We start from the raw sequence: 22,069 nt of genomic DNA on the forward strand, positions 1-22,069 counted from the left end.
ACTCCCTGTCTTAAATTCTGATGGTCTCCTAGGGAGTCCATTCTCCTGCACAACTGGCTCCTTTTTGATAGATTTTTATACCAGATTTTTTTGTTTTTTTATAGACTTTATTGAATTTTTGTCAGAGAGAGAGGGAGAGAGGGAGAGCACAAGCAGGGGGAGCGGCTGGCAGAAGGAGAAATAGGCTCCCCATTGGGCAGGGAGCCTGATGCAGGACTCGATCCCAGACCCTGGGATCATGACCTAAGCAGAAGGAAGACTCTTAACCAACTGAGCCACTCAGGCATCCCTATATCAGACTTTTGAAAAGTCAATGGCATTTTAAAAAAATGGACAATTAGCACAGCCCTGTGGGGCTGCAAGAGGACAGAGCATCAGGGACAGCCCACAGGGCATCCATCATTTCCTGTTCATTTAAACTGGCATCAGGCTTCCTTCCTGAAGTGCTGACGTTCATTAAACTTGTGAAGTCTACCAGGAGTCATCTCATGACATCACAACTTTGTATCTCTTAAAGTTCTGTTCAAGCATGATGCTCGACGGTGGCTGGAATTTAATGAGCCTATTTGGCACTAAACTTCAAGTCTGCTTTCATTTTTTGTCAAAGCAACTCAGCGTTTTGGTACAAGATGCTAATTTTATTAATTGGACCCAAAAACTGTGCGGGAGAGAAAGAGGAGTTGGAAGTGGGGAGGAGCATATTGAGGCTAGATCTGTATAAATATTGCTACACAGTCCAGAATAGGCAGCTACCTCTATTTATCATCGTAATTATTCCACCAAGTGGTGGAAAAGTCCATTTATTGTATCTGCCAAGCTCCCAGGATAAACCGAGGAGCAGTCAATACCAGTTCTGTGCACGTGTGTGTGTGTGTGTGTGTGTGTGTGTGTGTGTGTGTTTTAAGGGGAGCATTCACTGAATTCAATTACCTCTCCATCCAATAAATGAGAAAATGCCTAAAATGCCTAATGCTTTCCTTAACAGTTCCTCACTGTATTTTCATTAGAGGACACTTGAGAAGAAGTGAGAGCTATTTCTATTTCTAACTAAGAGTTTGCCCCTGAACCTGCAGGAAATCTTTCCTATTTTATCTTGCTGTAGATTTCTCTAAATTTGCTTTCCTAACCGCCCATTAGAATCACCCCGGGCTACGTATATAGACCCCTAGGCTCCACCTGAACCCTACTGTTGTATTTGAGTGTGGGGCTGGCAATGGGCACTTCTGGTAGGCCCCATGCATGCATGTTGGTGTCTGAGAGCCCCTCTGCTGCCCTGTGATGGTGCTGTGAGGCTGGTCAGCAGTCTGCTGGGGGAAATGGGGCTATCTGAGTATTCTTTTTTTTTTTTAAATCTTTTTTTAAAGATTTTATTTATTTATTTGAAAGAGAGAGAGCACAAGAGGGGGGAGGGTCAGAGGGAGAAGCAGACTCCCCTGCTGAACAGGGAGCCCGATGTGGGGCTCCATTCCAGGACTCCAGGATCATGACCTGAGCCGAAGGCAGTCGCCTAACCGACTGAGCCACCCAGGCGCCCCCTATCTGAGTATTCTTACAAAGCAGGTAGCACTGGGTCATGATTCACGTGTAAGAAATGGAAGAGGCCCTGTTCTTAAGATGCAGATAATTAGAAGGGCCCAAGAAGAGCCGTAATTGAATCCACATGCCACCCTCACAAGCCATACAGCCCGGGCAGGGCACAGAGCTACCACATTCATCAGATGCAGATGACCGTTCATCACCTGCTGAAGACGGGACGGGGCCAGATGACCTTTCCAAGTCTTTTCATTACTAAAATCCAGTATTTTATTGTACAGCTTAACTACAAGAGTGACTTGAAGGTGAGAAGAGGCTCCGAGATGAGCCTGAATCTACATGTACAAGAAGCCCTCTTCGTGGGGTGTCTGGGGGTAGAATCACAAAAGCTTCTGGCAGGGACGCCTGGATGGCTCAGTTGGGTAAGCATTTGCCTTCAGCTCAGGTCATGATCCCAGGGGCCTGAGATCGAGCCCCACGTTGGGCTCCTTGCTCTGCTTGTGTTCCCTCTCGGTCTCTGTCAAATAAATAAAATCTTAAAAAAAAAAACAAAACCCTCCCTCTCCACAACAAAAAATCACCCCTCTGAATTCCTTCTTTCAAGAAATTCTGCCAGGTCGGCCCTCTTCCTGATGAACTCATACTCATCCCTCAAGACCCAGGACACAGACAGTCTGTGGTATAGAAATGTCACAGAAAGCTTCCCTCTGGCCATAGCAGGGATCCTGTCCGTTCTCCTCCCGAGCGTTGATCATAACATCATTATTGCAAACAGGCGCTTGCAAGCTGACCTCACAAGAGCCAGCTGCTACGGGCAGGGGCGGTGTGTTTTCCATGGTGAATCTTCAGTGCCTGGCACGTTGCTGCCGCCACTGACTCCTGTGGACTGGAATGAGTTCTCAGAGCACAAGGATTAATTAGCTGGTTTAGTTTCTCCTGCAGGGTCTGCCCCGTCCTGTAGTGAACCTCCTTTGAACCCTGCTGTGAATCACCGCAGGAAGGCCCTAGCAGAGCTTTGGCGCATAAATCAGTTTGCCTACAAAGGAAATCGAGGTAAAGCCCGGACAGCTGGCACTCATAAATCCTGCATGTTGGGGGCATCTGCCAGAAATGCATCGCGTCTAGGCTGCATGCTTTGAGTTACTCTGGAGCTAATTTACATATTCAACAGGTCAGACATCACTGCATCTACCTGATGAAAACAGAATTCACTGGTACCACAGGCTGAGTGGCGAGCACTTTCTGGGCTGCTCAGAGGCTCTCAGAATGTCTCTTGGGGGGAGCAGTGACCTCAGGAGCCCTGTTCTGATGAGCTTATTTTCCAAACTGCAACCAAGAACTTTCTATAAGGGAAAGAGGCCAGGGGCCCTGCCTGTCCCCAATTACCTAAAGGGATGTTTTACAAATGGCCTCTCTCTGGCCACGGTCCCTGTGGGCCAAGTTCACACTGGCTAGAAAAACTCCGGGTGCAATTTTCTTAGAAGAGGGCAGTGAATTTATGGCTCCGCGTGTCAGAGAGGAAAAGAGGCAGAGAGCAATACTTCTCACTGACCACTGCGGGCATGGGACTCTGGGCAGCTATGGCCCCTGACCAGGAAAGGTCAAGGTTGAGGGACTCTAGTTACATCAACAAACTCGAGCCATTCCATCTCCTCTGCTCTGAGGGCTGAATCCTTCCCTTGGCTGCGCTCCTTTATGGCCCGTTTTTCACTGAAGCAAATTGAACTGCCCTTACCCTCAGCAATAGCTCCCTAACTTGTTGGCCTGCCTCTGGCCTGGCTCTGGCTAATCCAGTCCCCTCTGTAGCGGGCACGCTCTTTGTGAAAGACAGAACTGATGCTGTCACTTCTTCACATCACATCAGCCCTCTACGGCTCCTCCTGCCTTGGGACAATTTCTACAATTTTCATCCTGGCTAATGGCCCTTGTGTGAACCCTGGGCCCACTCACAAGGTCTCATCTGTCATCATGCCCCCACTTCCAGTGACAGAACATCTCTGCCACTCGTGTGGGCTTTTCTCCTGCTCTGAACCCCTTCCTCATACAGGCTGCCACCTGGACTGGAATGTTCTTCCTCCCCTACCTGTTCCCACATGTCTGGTTCCTACTTATCCTTTATCCCAAGCTGTCAGGAGGGGGTCCCTCTTGATGGGTCCTCTTGCAGGATTTCCTGCTTCCTCAAGCGATCCTTAACGCATGGGCTCCTGCTAGCCTGCTGGTGCGTGATACTCAAGAGACGCACAGTAAGCTGTGCGCTCCACGGGAGGAGGGGCTCGCCTGGTCTTGCTTACCCCACAGCTTGGCATCTCTCATGGCGGCTTGGCCCATTGTAGGTGGTCAGTAAACATTTTGCTGAATGAGCGAATGAATGAACGCATGCTTCTCAGGAAGGGCAGCCCGGTCTACTCAGATCCCGGGAGGCGCGAGGGAAACTCCCAACCACACTCACCGTTACAGGTGCAGCGCACGTTCCTGTAGAAACGCGGGCACACGAAGCTGATGCGCGCCGTGCTGTAGGTCATGAGCGCGTGGGAGTCCAGGGACAAGCCCTGCTCGCAGTGCTGCTCCTGACAGTCCAGCCCCGAGCAGTTTTTCTCCAGGATGGCTGAGATGCGCATGACATTCTCCAGATGTCTCCTGGCATTGGACAGCTTCTGGATCAGGTAGGCGGGCTTGTAGAACTCGCCGCTGTGCATTTCCACTGCAAACAGCATGTCCAGCTGGTTGGTGCCCGCCACGGGCTGGATGCTGATGATGCGCAGGTTGTCCTGCTTCTGGGTGAGGACGGCGTTCCGCAGGGTGCGCCGGAAGCCGTGCATGTGAAGCCCCACGAAGTCCTCGGGGGACACGTTCTCAAAGCGGATGGTGACGGTGTTCTGCAGCATCTCATGCACCAGCTGCTCCACGTGCACGACCACGTCGATGGGCACCTGGAAGCGGCCGTCACTCACCGACACGTTCAGCACGTACTTGCCGCTGTCCAGGCCCCCCAGGGCGATGATCTTCCCATCGTGACTGTTCACTTTGAACAAGCTTTTCTGCTCCGACTTCAGGGCAAACGTGAGCACATCATACATGTCTTGATCCGTGGCATGGATCTTCCCAATGACCCCACCGGGAAAATCATCCTCCATGGTGACAATATAAATCTCCAGGGGGATGGCTGTGGGCTTGTGGATGCTTTCCTCGATGACCCGCACACGGATGTAGGAGTGAGAGACTTGCTGGGGTTTGCCCGAGTCTTTTGCCTAAAACATTGGAGAGCGAGAAAGGCAAGGAACTAAGAAAAAGCGGAATCATTTTAAAACCAACAGAACTCAGAGAGAAGACATGTATTCCTTTACCCTCAGTTGCTTCTTCCTCCATCCCCGGCTACTGTTCAGCAAAATGCTGAAGACGTGCACTGGAGTGATTTATCACCTTTGTTCCCCACATGTACACTTGGTTATGGATGATAAAACGTGTCCACACAATCTAGCCGTTGGGGGTGAACAGGAAGGGGGACAGAGGGTGCTATGAGATCTGACACGCCTACAACATGCTGGCCTGGTTTTCATTTTGAACAGAAGCCACTAGGGAATGTCACACATAAAGTGGCGTTCTCACTGGAAGGAGCAGTCTTTGTTCCCTTTGCATTTTTTCCTTTGGATTGGGCCAGACAGAGAACACCTTTCTGTACATTCAAGAAATACCATGAGGTGTGAATTAGACAATATTAAGGTTTAGACTAAAAAATGGGATGCAGAAAAGGGAAGAATAGGTAGCCTGAGAAAAACTTTGTCTTCCTTCTATATATAAGAACTGATAGAGGAGGCTGGGTGGCTCAGTCGGGTAAGTATCTGTCTTCGGCTCAGGTCACAATCTCAGGGTCCTGGGATCGAGCCCCATGTTGGGTTTCCTGCTCAGCAGGGAGTGTGCTTCTCCCTCTCTCTCTGCGCCTCCACCCGACTCATGTGCTCTCTCTCTCTTGCTCTGTTCTCTCTCTCAAATAAACAAAATCTTAAAAAAAAAAAAAAAGAATTGATGGAAGAAGCACTCTGACTGAGGATGTTCTCTGAACACCTGCCACAGGCAACATGGGAGTAGGCAGTGCCGTAGAGCTTCCGAGAGGGGCAGATTCCCACGGACTGGGTCCCCAGAGGAGGTGTCTGAGGATGGAGGGACTCGGCGGGCCTCGCAGGTCAGATGGGATGTGAGGAGATACGTCCTCATATGTGGAGTCCAGCATAAAAGCAGGGACCTGGGCATCACGCAGACCTGAGTTTGAATCTCGACTCTGCCACTCACTGTACGTCTTGAGGAAGTGACTTAACGTTTCTGAACTTCGATTTTTGTACCTTCCATCTGTGTGTAACAGTAGTACCTACTTTGTAGGATTCTGGTACGGTGGGGATTAAAAGACACGGTGATTGCAAAGTGCTGACCCCGGAAGTACTTAGTACATCAGAGTTAACGTGATCAACTATAGAATCCAGAGAGGCTGACAGGGAAAAGTCATGTAGGAGGAGAGAACGATAGCAAATTAGGTTGAACTGGAAGTCAAACCGTGGAGGGCCTCGAAGGACAGTGATGAGTGTGGACTTCATAGGCCAGAGGTTGCTCACTCAAAGTTCGGAGCGCAGAGAGGAGACAGAAAGGCTGAAGCCTCTGGGTGTGAGGTGACAGATTAGTGGGCCTGTGGACTGAGTGGGACTGGAGAACCATGTCTGCCGAAGGACCCCAAAATTCAGAATCGGAGAGTATGCGGCTGGAGTTCAGCCTGCAGACCCCAAGTCTTCAGGCGCTGGGGAGCCACCGAGGCTTTAGCTCGGGACAGCAGCTGGTACATCTGTTCTGTAAAGGGCTGGATTAAGAAATCGCTTTAGGCTTTGGGGTTATACGGTCTCTATCAACTAATCAACTATGTTTCCAGTGTGGAAGCAGCCAGAGCAAATGTAAACAACTGGGCAAGGCTGTGTTCCAGTAAAATTTTCTGTATAGAAACAGGCTGAGGGCAAGATGTGGTCCCGGGGCTGTAGCTGGTCGACCCCTGGCTTAGGGCACTGACATAACAAAGTGGAATGATTAATGGGAGGGCCGGAGGGAGGTATCAGAAAAGAATGAGGCTGAGGCCAGAGGCGTCACTCAGAAGGCTCCTGCAACAGTGAGTGTAGGAGGTGGTTCAGGATAAAGGGGGACAAGGGCAAAGGAAATGTCACTGATGCACGCAGGGACCTTATGATGGCAGAAACTCGGCCCTCGGTGGTAGTGTAACCTTAGGGATGAGGACGAGAAAGCTCTCTGTGGTGTTTCCAAAGTCTGAGATGCAGAATCTACTCTCTGACAGTCCAAGAGGGCAGGCAAGGAACTGTACCAGCTTCTGGGAGAAGGCGCTAAGCATCTCTCCTTGCTCTTGGTACCTATACCGCGACAAAATTATTTACATGGTATTGTTGGAGGAGTGCGAGGCAACTGGAGCATTCACTGACATGCTCAGAGCCAAAAGTCATTAATCTGGAAGGTTTCTTGGAGCAGAGTAAGCCATAACTCACCCAAAGAAATAATGAACACAATGAAATGCTATACAAATATAGATAATAATTATTGTAATTATTGCTACCATTAATAATGACTTTGGGTTACCCTCTGTGGCAACTATGAGTAAAAAAAGTCACTTGGTTTTACAGATGGGACCCAAATGTTGGTGCAGGCAAAATTAATTCCCAGGAACTCATTTCCTGCTCCTAGCCACACCCTTTCCATACCTGCCACTTTTGCCTCTTTGTCCTATTTCACGTTACACAGGCCATGGATCTTGAGGAAGCTGAGATGTTGGGAGGCCATGGCCACCCGAGGGCTTGGCTTCCTCCTGCCTCCCTGGAAAACTCACCAAACTTCTCTTCAGAAGCAGAGACATGCCTCAATCACATTAGGACGAAGATTGGTAGCTTTGACAGGTGGAGTAATGTGGCAACTTCTACTCGGTATAGAGCAGCAAGCCTTGACCAATGAGTTGTCCCTGAGGGTCAGTCAGAACCCCAGGAATTTGGAGAATGTAGATATCAGGCCAGCGACCGTGTATCTGGTACAGCCTACGGGAATGTCCCTTCTGAACAATGACGCTTCCCTTCCTTCCTGTTCAATTTCACACAAAGAGACCGCTTTTATTGGTGTGAAATTGAATTTGAGATTAAAAGGGAACATTCCTGCACGGTAATGAATTATGTTGACTCGCTCAACAAAGAAAACCCATCCAACGGGCGGCACAGAAAGCAGCACAAGGGAAAGGCGGCCTGATGTGGACGGAGGACGGGGCCGTACCTGAACACACAGCACGTACTCCGGGGACTCCGTGTGCCGGAAGACCACGGCTGACCGCAGGATCCCGTGCGGGTCCAAGACGAACTCCTCCTCTTCGTTTCCCGACAAAATTGAGAAGGAGAAGGGAGGCCCATTGTGGAAGGAGTCTCTGTCTGTCACCACCAGCTGCAAGATGCTGGTGCCTACCGGTTTATTTTCCTGCATAAAAGAAGATATTAAAAAGGAAGATAAAATTACACCTCTCTTCGCATGGAAAAAAACCCCATCATTACCGGCTAGAAAACAGGGCTTTCAGCAGAAGGGATTCCCTGTGATATTATCTTGTCTTCTGAAAATATGCTGGCGTCTGTAAGCGTCGTGTTCGGCATCCTTGGCTGCCTCCCTATGACTGCCCCGTGAGACAATGAGCTGCAGGTGAGCATGCAAGGCCCTCCCAGCCTGCCGCCGGCTCTGTCTGGTCCTTCACTGGTTGGAAAGGCCCTGACTTCGCCTAAACGGCTCTGGGAATACAGCGTGTTCACCAGCCTTTTGTAAGTAGGTCGGAAACCCTCTCAGGCCAAGAAAACATCAACCTTTCGGGATGGGAAGGCCCTTCGTCACACCCGTCACAACACAATCATGCTGAGGCCCAACACTGTGACACAGTGTCACAACATCGAACTTTCTGGGGTGAGGGTGGGGAGACATCCTGGCAACTTCCCAGTAAATACACAAAGGCATATGCCAGGTGGAAAGTGGGCCTTTACACCTCACCCCTCAGAACACAGTTTTGCTATGTTTTCGAGGAAAGGGAAAGGGGGTGGACTATTTCCCAAACTGAGAAGGAAGAGAACAAAAATCCTGAAAGTCGTCAGAATTTTTGGAAACCCTGATGTTATCATTCAAGCATTATTTTGCAGAACCTCTCTGCTTTTTCCCCCAAATAGAAACACAAAGCTCTTTGTCACTCCTTCTTGGGTCGAAGGTTCTCCTCACTCTGATAACGCCAAATTCAATTCTCTGTAGCTCAGGCATTGCTTTTCCTGCCCCGCTCTGTTTAGACTTCAGCAAGACCACAGCTTGGGCCTGAAGTCAGTTTCATTAGTCAGGCCTTGTGATGACATCGATTCAGCATTAAATAAGTCTGGGTCACAGAGATGGAGACCACGATACACTCCTGTGCGGACGGGAGTCACGCACGGGGCAGGCACACTCAAACTCTAAGTGCCGAATTCGTCTTATGAAAACCATGTGTTGGAATAAGGAAATTATCCTGGGGTGGAAAAAGCGAGGAACACTCCTTGAAGGAGAAAGAGAGAAGGACCTCAAAGACCTCTTATTTTGCTCCTCTCTCCAGTGGCCTTTTGGTCATCAAGAACCAGACCCCGGTTCCCCCTGGCATCAGCCACGGTACCGCCTGAGCCCAGCGTAGATTTACTATTTCACGGTGACAACGTACTCAGCACCACACAAAACGGAAGATTTATTGATTTGTTTGCTCACTTTATAAAGGCCATTTCCTCCACTGGGGAGAGAGGGAGAGAGAGAGGGAGAGAGAGAGAGAGAATGTGTGCCCCAGGGGTCAGCATCTGAGAAGGAAGGGGGAGAGAGAATGGAGACAGGCCCCAGCGCTGATAGGAGCCAGGGTCACGGCTCATGGCTGTGATTCTTGTTTCTTCCACTGCTGACTTCCTGTGGTGCATGTGAAAACAGTCTGTCAAGCTGATCGATGTGTGTCATAAAACCGAATGTTGAGGAGGCAAAGCCCATTTCGTTTTGGGGCGAGCGCGCAGAGGCTGTGCGAGGCGGAGAGTGCCACCGTAGGACCGGGAGGAGAGGGATCTTCGAGAAAGGAAAATGCAGGAAGGGGCAGACCCCCGGGGGAAGCCTGGTGGAAGCCGGAGAGGGAGAAGAAGGCAGGAGTGCTGGAAAGAGCAGAGAGGAGAGGAAGCTGAAATACCACCGGTGAAGGAGTCGGATTTCGCTGACAAAGTGGGAGGTGAGAAACAGAGCGACTGCCTGCTTTAGGAGCCTGCCTCCCCTCTCGGCCGGACTCCTGGACCTCGCAGTGGAGGCGGGGGCTGGCTGTGGACGCCTGACTCCAAGTCTTGATGTTATTCCAGAGAGCTCCCTCAAGCCCTGGCTCCCTCTCCTCTCACCTTCTATCCACAAAGCCTGCAGACCCCATGGGAGGTGATTCTGAGGCCAAACTGGATCACGCAAGAGCTGGTTCTCGGGACTCTCTGAGGCCCCCCACAACACGTGCATCAATCCCCGTGGCCTTGAGCTCCTCGTCGCCCACAGCACTCCTACACTGGATTCCCTGACCCTCCCAGAGTTGGGAAGAGGAAGAAGCTCTGCCCCTAGCACCGAGCTCATGAAACATCTTTTGAGTAAAAAATGGATGGGAAGAAGAGTCCTTCCCTCCCTCCAACCGCCACCGCCGCCCCCCCCCCACCCCCGCCCCGAGCAGACTACCAGCAGTAAGCTACTCCATCCTGCAGGGTAATTTTAAGGAGCAGGTGGATTTAAAGTGCTAAACAAATTGTCCTTATGGAAGATTGATTTTAATGAGTAGCAGCTCTTTCCTGATGCCCAATCTGTCTTGGAGAGATGAGACAGTTTGTAGCAATCTCCCTCCGCTGCCGGGACAGCACGGAGTGGAGGAAAGGCAGCCTGGTGCTGTGGTAGAAAGAGGGTGGTTTCTGCAGAAGACTGACCTGAGTTCAAATCCTGACCGCCACTTACCAGCTGCAAGATCGTGGGTGAGCTACTGAACCCATCAGGCCCTCGGCTCCCTCACCGTAAAGTGGGGGTTGCCTCCCCCGCCCACGTCACTGGGCTGTGGTGGGGACAGGCGGTGCATGCAAAGTGCCCGGCACTTGAAAGAACCCCATCGGCAACAGCGCTCACCAACGGCTATCAGTTCAGCTATTGTGGAAGAGTCAGGCTCTTTTCATCCCAGCCTCACGACGGGATGAATTGATATCAAGGGGAAAAAATGAACAAAATGAGTAGAGCATAGCAGAGGAAGAAGGCTGAGTGCGTAAGGCCCCGTGCCAGGCAGGTGAGAATTGCTCACCTGGATCACAGCGGTGTAGTTAGCAGGCGTAAAGACCGGGCTGTTGTCGTTCACGTCAGAAATGTCAATGTTGACCGTGGCCGTCGACGACATGGCAGGAATGCCGCTGTCTACAGCCTGGACAAGCAGGGAGTATCCAGACACCTGGCAAAGCACAAAGGGCCGACAGTAAAGAAGGGCAGCCTTTCCTTCCCATGGGCCCGCTCAGAGGAGCTGCGGGCTTGGCCATGCTCTGCGGGAGATCAGCTGCCTTCACCCTTGGTTCTCTAGACCGGGGTTTCTCGACCTCGGCACCCCTGACATGAGGGCCTGAGGTCATTCTTGGCTGCTGGGGGCTGACTTGTGCCCTTAGCGGCATGCCTGGTCTCTACCCCACTAGGAGCCCATGTCACTTTCTGCCCATTTGGGACAACCCAAACTGTCCCCAAACATTGCCAAGGGTCCCCTGGAGGGGGCAAAACTATGCTTGGCTAGAACTGCAGCTCTCAGCCTTTGTTCAAGCACAACAGTGGTCACCCTGATCTTACTTCTCATTCTGATCCTTTGGGACGTACCACTCCAGTGACATCTTTTCCCATATTTAATTTCATTCTGAAGACATATATTTTTAGTCAAAAGACACAATGTTTAGAAACTTAGCTTAACCTTGGCAGGGGAGGAGTTTTCTGGATCATTCTTTCTGACCTAAATACCTTCAGATGATCCTTTTGTCTTGGCTCACCTAGGGCTAAAGCTGCCGATGCGATCAGGACCACAGGATCCCGATGCTGAAGGTACTTTCTTGCCTCCTCGCTTTAGGAAGGACCGAAATTCAAAGCATCCAGAAAGACACATCTTTGGTATTTCTTTAAAACACCCATAAATAAGAAACCACCAGTATCTATTGGCAGAAAATTCTTTCTAAGGCATAACCCAAATATGTCATGCTGTATTTCAGCCCACCCTATTTACTGTTGTTATTTGGAATGGAGAATCTTCCTACATTTACTAAGAGAGCCTGTATTGGAACGGATGGGCGTGGATGAGAGGGGAGCTGGCCTCGACTAGCTTACCCGTTCCCGGTCTAATTTCTTCTTAACCTTTACAAGTCCTAGGACAGGCTCCACAGCAAATTCATTGTCCCGATCTCCGTTCACAATGGAAAAACAAATCTGTCCATTGGGCTGGCTATCTGCATCTTCTGCTACTAGCTTCATGGGACACGAGCAAAAAAAAAAAAAAAGAAAAGAAAAAAGAAAAAGACATGACATAGGAGATAGAGAAAAGGTTTATTCTTAGGGTCTCAGGTCTTACAAACGGGCACAGCTCTGACAGTTTTCTTAGGCGCTGTGCTCCTATGCCCACGATAATCCCCCATTGGAAGAGCTGATGGCTTGGCTGAAGGAGGGAGGCACCATCACGAGAGCTGCCACTTTCTTTCCAATAATTTTTGTCTGTCTACAGTCCAATGCTTATTAGGCATGATAGGCACTTACACCTCAGGCCTCGAGCCAGTAAGGATAGAGCCAAAGCTAACTGATAGGGATAGTTTGGTGATTTTCTTCCCCAATTCTGCAAAACAATGGTCTTCACCACTGAGTCAGACATTCTCTAAATCTATGCATTTCCATGTTAAGGAAGCCCAAGGGAGTTCCCTTTCCCACATGGCAAACACACTGCCCCACTGTCTGCTGCTCCATTTTGGGGATATTGGGATTTCTATGTGTGCAAGTAGCCTTGTCATGGCCAGGAAGGAGAGAGGGCCTGGGCAGTCCACCCCTAGCATGTAGAGAATGCATACCTACAACCCACCCCTGTTGCTGCAGAAGCCAGAGATAAGGACGGATAGAAGGGACCTGTCCAGTAGGGATGGTGATGATGGTAAGGGTGGGACTGATTGTTTCCAAAACGTAATTTGTAAGTCTGAGAGCACCTGTGTTCTCCTAACACATGACTTGGTCCTACTGGTATTAGAAAAAAATTCCTTCCAGAAAGAGCTCCTCTAAGAGCAGCCCATCAATCTTAATCTTACTCCCACATATAGCTGCCCTACTCTCTGTGCGTCCGTGCGTGCGTGTGTGTGCATGTGTGGGGTGGAGAGGGGATGGATTTATTTCATCTTTAGCTGCCTAATAACTTATTATCTAAGGTCAGAAACCAGTGAGAGCTATCATTAGAAATGTAGTCCGTGATCTGTTTTGTTTTCTTGAAAAACATACACTCCCAGGAAGAAAGTAATTATTGGTCCTTACACCTTGATAGAAATGAATTTACCAGACCCTTCCAGTGCACAACAGGAGAAGGAGCAATTGAAAGATTGGTGACTGACTAGAGTTCTTGGGGACAAAAAGACCCTGCAAAGTGAAAATGTGAGGAGAATCCACGATAGACTTTGCGCACTTTTTCACTCTTTTTAGGAATTTGAGTCCCAGACATCTGGACCTCCCACTGGCACCTACCAAAATGACAGAGTCTCCGACCAAGGCATCTTCACTGATGACAGCACTGTAGACATTCTGGCTGAACCTGGGAGGGTTGTCATTCACATCCGTGAGGTTGATGCTGACGGTGGCCACCGCACTGAGAGCTGGTGTGCCTCCATCTTTGGCTTCCACCACCAGGAAAAACTTTTTGCATAATTCATAGTCCAGGACTTCAGAGACAGAAATACCCCCTTTGGAGAAGAATGGGAAGTTTTAGATTTGATTAGGAAAAAACACTGGTCAGCAGTTCCATAATCATGGGAATATTTATAATATCATCTCCAGCCAAGAATTTTAGATATTCAGGAATTTGTTTATTTAATACCCCGCGGAAATCATCTCAGAGTCTGATTAATGCTGTCGGTTAAAACACAGCCATCCATCAGATGCAACACTGAAGAAATAAAGTCTTTGACGGTTTCCACAATAGTTTCTGAACTTCTCTCAAGCAGCCTGAAACTCTCTGGCGTTATTCACCCATATGCCGCTAGGGAGAAGGGACAGAAACAAGCTTCCCTGATAAGTGTCTCCCGATGATCCCTTAATTGGATACAGGCAGACAGAGAATGAGCTGAGATGCATGGATGTGATTGCATGACACCCCCCCCCCCATTGGCAAGTGAATACCTGCAGACTTCACTGAATTCAATTAACCACTAACGTGCCTGGCCAAGTTATAATGGGCTTATCTAACACTATTACAGCACAAAGAGGGCAAAGAGCTCAGACGGCTCAAGGTACTGTGACCTCATGAAAAGGAAATACCTGGGGTTAGTGGTCAAATAGTAAGTGTGAGTTTAGTGACTACAGAACAGACGTAGTGTCCATGTCACAACGCGATTTAAGTTAAGCAAATAGAACGAGTGAAAGCCCCTAGCTGGGTGCCACCCCTAGAAGGGGCTCCGTGAGTGTTTCTCCCTCCCATTCTATCCCTTTCTGGTGAGGTGACCCAATCCTGCACTCTGCAGTTGGAAACTGGTCATGGTCTTTCCTGCAGAGCAGTTCTCAAGGGCATTCGCCTCTCTCCCCACTGGAAAGCAGTCATTAGGCCCAAGGTCAGTATGTCACATCCATTCACCTCCAGACTGGCACCTTCCCCAGCTACTAACGCTGCCCTTCTATTTAAGGTGAGATACTGAAGTCATACCTATTACACGAGTCTCTTTCTCCCCATAATTAAGTTTTCTTAGCAATTACCACCCTTGGTGTTTTATTTTGTATCCCAGTCTTGTTATCCGGTGCCAAATTTAAACAGCACTTAACCATTTCCCCAAGGCGTTCATATACAATGGCTGTAACTAGATAGACCAAGGCTAACATGTATTTAAATGACGGAAACCCCATACATTTTAATTTAAAGTAACGACCTTAATAAACAGAGTTACTGCTGGGAGAAGCGGCTAATGCAATTCTTCCATCAATATTTTCACCTTCCTAAACCTAAGGGCAGGGACTGTATCTCCTTCCCTTTTTGCACACCCCCCCCCATGCCAGCAGAGCAGTGCTCTAAGAGGTGAAAACATATATTCCAGAACCAGGAAGATCTGGGCTCAAATCCTGGATCCCCCATTGACTCCCAGTGGGCATTGGAGAACTTACTTAACCCCTTCGAAGCTCTGTTTTTCTCATATGGAAAAGGAGAGAAATAACCAACAGTTTAATAGGAATCTAGTGTTTCACCATGTTAAATAAATGTTGCTAATTACGGCAGTTTACTGTTCATGTTTACTGAACTATCCGAACTCCTTTGCCACCTTGCTCAACAAGAGCATTTTCCTTGTGTGATGAGGGAATTGCCTCCAATGGACAGGAAGTGGGAGAGACTTAACTTTTCTTATCTGAAAAATGGGCCTGCTTTGACTTTGACTATTTTTAAGGGAATAGGTAAACGAATGAGAAAATCCATGGAAGTGCTTTGAAAACATTAATGCAAACACTATAAAATACATAGTGAATACTCTTCAAAGAATATCCAAACTTGTTTCTTGAATTACCATCTTTATTTTATCACCATCTTTATGACCCAAAGGGCCCCCAATAGTTAACTCCCTCGGGAAAAGAAAGCCCTAGGGTTCTCTTCTGTTCTCTTGATTTCTTTCTAGACTTGCTTTCCCTACGTGATGCCATACCATCCCTCACCCGCAAAGAGCGTGGTGAGGCACAGCAGTGTTCTGACCCAGGAGTAGTGGACGGGGCCCAAACACAGCGCTGGTTCCAGCTGACCGGGGTGCGGACTTGATGAGGCCTGTGTGTCACCGCTGCGCACACCACTTCTCATTGTCTCCTTTGGTAGGTGACCAGAGAGTGGCAGTCTGAGCATGGACAGGGACAAGTGCATGCTAATCTCTAGGAGCACTTCCACACGCATAAATGCATGATCCAGATAAAACAACATAAAATGAAACAAAGAAAAACAGAAAAGAGAAAGAAACAAACCCTTATGCTCAGTATGCAAATACTACTCCTGTCCTCATCCTTGAGCCACCTCGCTGCTCCCGAGCCTTCCTCTAAGACATCCTGGAGCCCGCACAGAGGTCAAGTATTTGCCGAATGAGCCCACCGCTAGGGGCTTAACACTTGGCAGGGAGCATCCACAGAAGCAGAGTGCCAGAGGGCCCCTCGGGTGGCACGCAGGCCGGGCCATGAGAAGATGTGCTTCCAGGGGGAGGGAGGGAGGAGGAGGAAAGAGAGCCCACCCAGACAGCAGTTACATGGTATGGAAGCCGTGAGTTCTAAGTGGGTTGCCATGTACCCACCTGTCTTTGGGTTGATTCTAAATCGCCCTTGTTCATTCCCAGACCGGATGAGATATGTAATCTCAGCGTTCGTGCCAATATCTTTGCTGGTGGCAAAAACAGCAAGCACTTGGGTGCCTGGGGAGGTGTCCTCAGGCACGGTCACCAGGTAGTCCCTCCTCTCGAACACAGGGGGGTTGTCGTTAATGTCCAGGACGGTGATGGTGACCGTGGCAAGAGAGGACAGAGCCTGTCCGGGGCTCTGGTCAGTGGCCTGGACGCTGATGTTGTAGGAGGGCTGCTGCTCTCGGTCCAGGGGCTGCTCCAGGATGATGATGCCTGATGAGCTGTCGATGGAGAAGAACCCATCGGCAGAGTCCGCCAGGGAGTACACCACCTTCCTGTTGATGCCTGCAGGAGACGCAAGAAGGTTGGTGACAAGAGCGTGGCTTGACGCTCTGCGCTAGATTATTACAGCTCTGCTGACCTCGGGGGCTGCATGAAGAACAGTAATGACATAAACCAATAGCTGTGGTCCTACAGAATTTTAAAAAATATGCAACTAAATTAAATGGTAAGGAAATGTGAAATATTGGCAAGAAATATCATAAATAGTTGGGTATTCTTCACATATTAAAGAACCCCACCTGTCTTTTAAGAAAAACTCTAAGATGTCAATAGATATGTGGGTAAAGATGTGCCACAGGAAGAGAAAGAAAATTAATCCATTATTTCAATAAATGTGTATCTGGAGTCGATGAGCCACTACTCTAGGTGCTAGAGATTTTAGCAATGGACAAGACTTAAACATTTTTTGAGGAAATTATTACTCTTAGTGGGAGTAAATAAGAAATTAACAAACAATAAAGAATCAGTAAAATCAATGACATATTGGGGGCAAAAGGGAAGAAAAATAAAGTTGAAGCAGGGGGATGGAAGTACTGGAGGGAGAGAGAGTGTGGGAGCTGAAGGGAAGGGTGGTAACTTTAAATAAGGTGGTCAAGGAAGGCCTTGACATTTGAATAAAAACCCAAAGGAGGGGAGGGAATGAACAGCGCAGGTGTCTGGGGGGAGAACAGCGCAGGCAGAGGGACCCACAAGAATAGAGGTAGAAGCCCCTCGGGTGTGTTTGAGGGCACTGTCGAGAAGCCCCTTGTGACCACAGTCAGGAAGAGTGAAGTGGAAGATGGTTTCCAGGCGACAGCAGGTTGGGGAGCAGAACGCGTGGGGTTGTGGTGCTGAGGTGGGAAGCGAGAGCTCTGCGGTGGGCAGTCATGACACGGGACTCAGACTGTAACAGGATCACTCAGGCTGCAGGTGGCAAAGAGCAGGATGAGCAGCGAGCGAGGAAGCTGAGACAGCTGGTCGACTCCCGCAGGAGCACGTGGCAGGGGTGGCGTGCTCGGGCGGCGGCCCCTGAAGTGGTGGGAAGGGGTTGGTGTTCGCCTGTTCTGAACATGCAGGTGGTGAGAAAAGACTGTTTTCTGTTGGTGGGGCTGGCAGGATACAGGGTGTGAGAGAAAGAGAAGATCCCGGGATGACTCAGGTGTGGGCCTGAGCGGCTGAAAAGAGGGAGCTGCCATCAGCTGGGATGGAGAGGACGGCAGGAGGACAAGGATTTGGATGACAGGCCAGGAGCCCCATTTTGGACACATTAAATTCGAGATGGGCATTTTTTTTTAAAGATTTTATTTATTTATTTGACAGAGAGACAAGCCAGCGAGAGAGGGAACACAAGCAGGGGGAGTGGGAGAGGAAGAAGCAGGCTCCCAGTGGAGGAGCCTGATGTGGGGCTCGATCCCAGAATGCCGGGATCACGCCCTGAGCTGAAGGCAGACGCTTAACGACTGCGCCACCCAGGCGCCCCGAGATGGGCATTTTTATACGTAAGTGGAGATTCGAGTAGGGAGCTAGTGCAGGAGGCTGGAGATCAGAGGAGAGGTCCACACTGGAGCTATGAATGTGAGGGCTGCCTGCACTCAGGCGCCATGCAGCGCCATGAGAATGGGTAAGGCCATAAGGGAATGTAAAGAGAAGAAAGAAATCCAGTGGCCAGTGAGCCTGGAGCACTCCATCAAAGAAGGGAGAAGCTCTACTAGGCGGGTGACCTCTAGCTCTGTGATTTAAAGAAATGCACTTACTTAGCAAAATACCATTTTACCTTTATATACATAAAAGCTAAAACATATCAGCCAGGAAATGTCTACCAACAACCAGCAAATCAGCGAATGATGATCAGATTGACTTCTGGTTCTGAAGACTGATTTAACTCTTTTCATCAGAGGATCTTAGCACTTCAAAATGGTTTACGCGCCCCAGACCCAGCAGGTGTTAAGATTTATAAGAGGCAAAATGTAACAACTTTGTAGGCTGAAAAAGCATTATTTTGATCCTAAATGCTCTTAAAGAAGACAGTCCTGAACCAAGGGTCTTTAGTTAGGACCGCCATCTGAAAATGCCTCTTGCGAATCACGGGCTGCTAGAATGTAAGCTCTTAGAGGGGAGAGCCTCAGTCTGTGTTGTCTTCCACTATAACACCTCACCATGGGGTCAGACATTTGGCAGTAATAAGAGTTAAACACTTTACTCCCCCAATGTGTAATTTCCCTTAAGCCAAAATTCCCAGCAAACCAATAAAATCATATATCTGGAGGGAATGACATAAATTGCATTATGTGGCTTTAACCAAAAGGTCAACACTGAGAGCTTGTTCTTGGTTCCATTCCAGAGAGTCCATTTTTTCCAAAGTTTTATCATTTACTTTTATTTCTCTTTCGAAACAACTACGCTGTGATAGATAAACATCAACTTCTGATTGTATTGGTGCAGGGATTAAAAACAAGAAGGCTTGCCTCTTCCTTTGCTGCTCCTTGAAATAAGGCCCCATAGGAGAGGTTTCAGGGATGCTTTCTGGCTCTCTGTAGGGTGGCTCCAAGACTAAAACCTTCCATATTTCCGGGGTTGAATCTACACAGGGTTGCGGTAAGCCTGCCTGGGTGCCTGAGCTGGTTGTGTGTCCCAGAAGCTGCTTTGACGATTAGCTGCGCTCAGGACACCTCTCAAAGTCACACACACAGATCTATGGAAACACACCGGCAACTGACAAAAACACACCACACAGCTTTTCAAATCCCACACATCGCCAGCGGATTTGACTTCCACGCCCAGCATCGGGAACACCACTCTTACCAATGATAAGCTGGGGCAGGAAATTCGTGCAGGGTCTTTCATCTGAGCATCTGTTGACAACTCTAAGACCCACTTCGCTGAGGCATAAACCAAGGACTGACGGATTTGCCTGCTGTCACCTGCATTCTTAGGTAAGCACGAGGGACAAAGTCCTGTGTTCCCTACGCAAATCCCTCTCAGGGTTTCCAGAGGTCTGCTCCCAGACATGCTGCTTCTTCAGACCTGGAGATCGTTTGGGAGGAAGGGCATCTGTGACTCACTGTTCTGACAGCAGTGGCACTCGGGCGAGCTGAGTGAGGAGAGGAAGGGGCTGGATCCGCACACCGCTGCTCTCTGTGGCAGCAAGGCCTGAAGGGAAGGTGCCTCTCGTGGCTGCCTTGTGTTTCCTTCACCGGGACAGACAGCTGAAATCTAATTAAAACTATCACCTATGTTCCCCGTCTGCGGCTTTCTCTTCCAGCCCTATTCGGAGGCAGCCGGCTTCGCTCCCATCCCAAGGCAGGAGATGCTGTGTTCTCTGAGCTTCCTGCTCAGCGGGCTAGCCCTGTTGTCAGAGCACCGCGCTTACAAGGCTGACATTAATCAGCCACACAAAGACCACGGCTCCCCTCCGGGCAGATTCTGTTAATTTAAATTCGGTGACAGGGTTTTTCTGCTTTACCACAGCAGAAAACCATCCCCTCCTTTCCCCCCCACCAAGTTGCTGACCCAAACTCCCCCCACTTCCCATACATTTTGCTGCTGACAGTATCTTGGGCATTCACACCAGGAGGAACTGGGAGATTTATTGTTTCCTTCTTTCTGTTACCAATCGGACCGATAGGGAAGTGAGACCAGAAAAGGGGGAGGGGAAAAAATAACTCAAACCAACAAACCTGCTAAATGGCATCACTTATGATTTGGTAGCTCTCAAGAAAAGAGCAGAATATATTTTTGGAATATATTAAAATTCCCGTTTAGACCCATTTGCAATGGATTCCCATGATTTCTAGAAATCAAGTCAGACAGGTGAAGGACAATTTGGAGGCAGTACTTTCGGTATAGCACTCGGATCTTTGCTGTGTTACCAGGGGATGGTGCTATCTTTGTTAAATGAACGCAGGTCATGTCACTAAAGAGGTCACTTTTTACCCAAAGGCGTATGATAAATGCCATCCTTCAAATCACCATCCCTTTGCTACATTCCCCAGCAGAAAAGAGGAACCCGATTAGAAAACTTGCTTGCTAATTGGTCTAATGCTCTTACTACATGTCACCATGTGTTATATTAAGGCATAACATTAATCCATCATTTTGTGTCTGTGTTTTTAAGTATGTAATTCTCTTCTCCAATTTGAGCCTAATTTAATGAGGACGGAGCTACTTAGCTTCTCAAAATGCTGAAATGACAGGCTACCAAGAGAAGTACGACTTCCATTGCAAGGGAAGTTTCTGCACGTTAACTGTGGCAAATGGAGCAGGCAGGTCTTCTGAGGATTAAAGTCAAGTAAGAAGAGAATGATTAAAATCCCGATTTGCTCAAACGAAGTAAGAGGTAGTGGCATTTTGTGGGGTGGGGTTGGAGGGAAGAAATAGCACATAAAAATTCCCAGTCTGGAAATGCTGGGAAACTGGGGGGGGGGGGGGTTGGGGGGGTGTCCAAGGGCATCTATTTTCCCTTCCTTGGAAGGCATCTAACTGGAGGTTAGGTTTCTCCCAATTCAGCCAAATGGAAAGATGGACCTTTTGGGTGTGGGACAGCACATAAAAGTCAAAGTGGTGAATGCTTTCAAATGAAGGCAATGGGGTCATTGGAAGACAGGAGACCTTGCCTCTGGCCCCCGGTTTGCCCAAACTATACAAGTACACTTGGACAGGTCACTTCTTCCCTGGGTCTCAGGTCTCTTCATTTTTAAAATGACAGAACCCAGGTCAGTTGAGGCCCAAGACGATCTTCCAAACTGTGCTTCATTTCCAAATTAAACCAAGAGAGCTAATTTCATTCCTATTTCCAAGAGATCATCCCCCACCCTCAAAATGCTCATTAAGTTGCCAGGCTTGGGCATATGTCGGCTTCATCACCAAAGTCCAAAGTAAGCCTCATCATCATGAGCTCCTGGAATCTTCTGGATGGGAAGAAAACTCAGTGCAGCCATTCCTACCGTTCACTTAAGTGTGCAGAGTTCACCTAGACAGCTTAGAGCAAGGCTTTATTATGTCCGTGAGAAATAACGCTCACTGTAGGATCATTCCCAGGGATCTAACCCAGTGTCAGCAGAACTCAGCTTTATGTTTCAGGTTGTTAAAGGTGTTAGAATCAGCTCCAAAACTGAATGGCAAGAACTGTCAACGCAGCAAGTAAACTGAGATTTTTGTAACCTGCAAAAAGTGTTTTCTGCCCTCCTCCTAACATCACGCTCTTGAAGCTTAAGGAAACTGCATGAGCTCTGTTACACTTGCTTTGAGGTTTTAGGTCGGCAGCTGCTAGGACTCTGTCAGAGCCTTGTCTGTGCTGGTCACGCTCATACCCTCCAGCAACTGCACAGCATCTGGCCTCGAGGTGGCCCAGTAAAAATGGGGGCGCTGCTAAATTCCTATAACTGGCTCTTATAAAGGGATTTGAATTCCTAAGGAATAGATAGCTGGGGAAGAAATGATCTGAAACGATCTCAACAATCAGACTCTAGTAATGTTCTTAATTTTGGTTCTCGTCACTTATTGTTTTCATCAACTTTATTGCTAGACTGAGGTGTCATAATTTATGTATCGTCACAGGAACACATTTTAAGCGTCCAGCTCATAAACTCTGA

The 22,069-nt window shown here is 48.7% G+C and overlaps 1 protein-coding gene across 2 annotated transcripts in view; it reads right to left on the reverse strand.

The window, feature by feature from the left end:
* Positions 1 to 22,069, reverse strand: part of FAT3 (FAT atypical cadherin 3) — a 638,491-nt gene that overhangs the window by 46,257 nt on the left and 570,165 nt on the right. For both annotated transcript variants that reach the window (XM_045790757.2, XM_087868258.1), the window contains exons 14-19: positions 16,113 to 16,502; positions 13,333 to 13,547; positions 11,947 to 12,084; positions 10,895 to 11,038; positions 7,834 to 8,031; positions 3,983 to 4,781 (exon numbers count right to left, since the gene is read on the reverse strand). In XM_045790757.2, the coding sequence (XP_045646713.2) occupies positions 3,983 to 4,781; positions 7,834 to 8,031; positions 10,895 to 11,038; positions 11,947 to 12,084; positions 13,333 to 13,547; positions 16,113 to 16,502 (1,884 nt within the window). The remainder of the gene's footprint in view (positions 1 to 3,982; positions 4,782 to 7,833; positions 8,032 to 10,894; positions 11,039 to 11,946; positions 12,085 to 13,332; positions 13,548 to 16,112; positions 16,503 to 22,069) is intronic.

This window comes from Ursus americanus, chromosome 16 (assembly GCF_024610735.1).
Source record: "Ursus americanus isolate L20-20 chromosome 16, mUrsAme1.1.p, whole genome shotgun sequence".
NCBI classification, from domain to species: Eukaryota; Metazoa; Chordata; class Mammalia; order Carnivora; family Ursidae; genus Ursus; species Ursus americanus.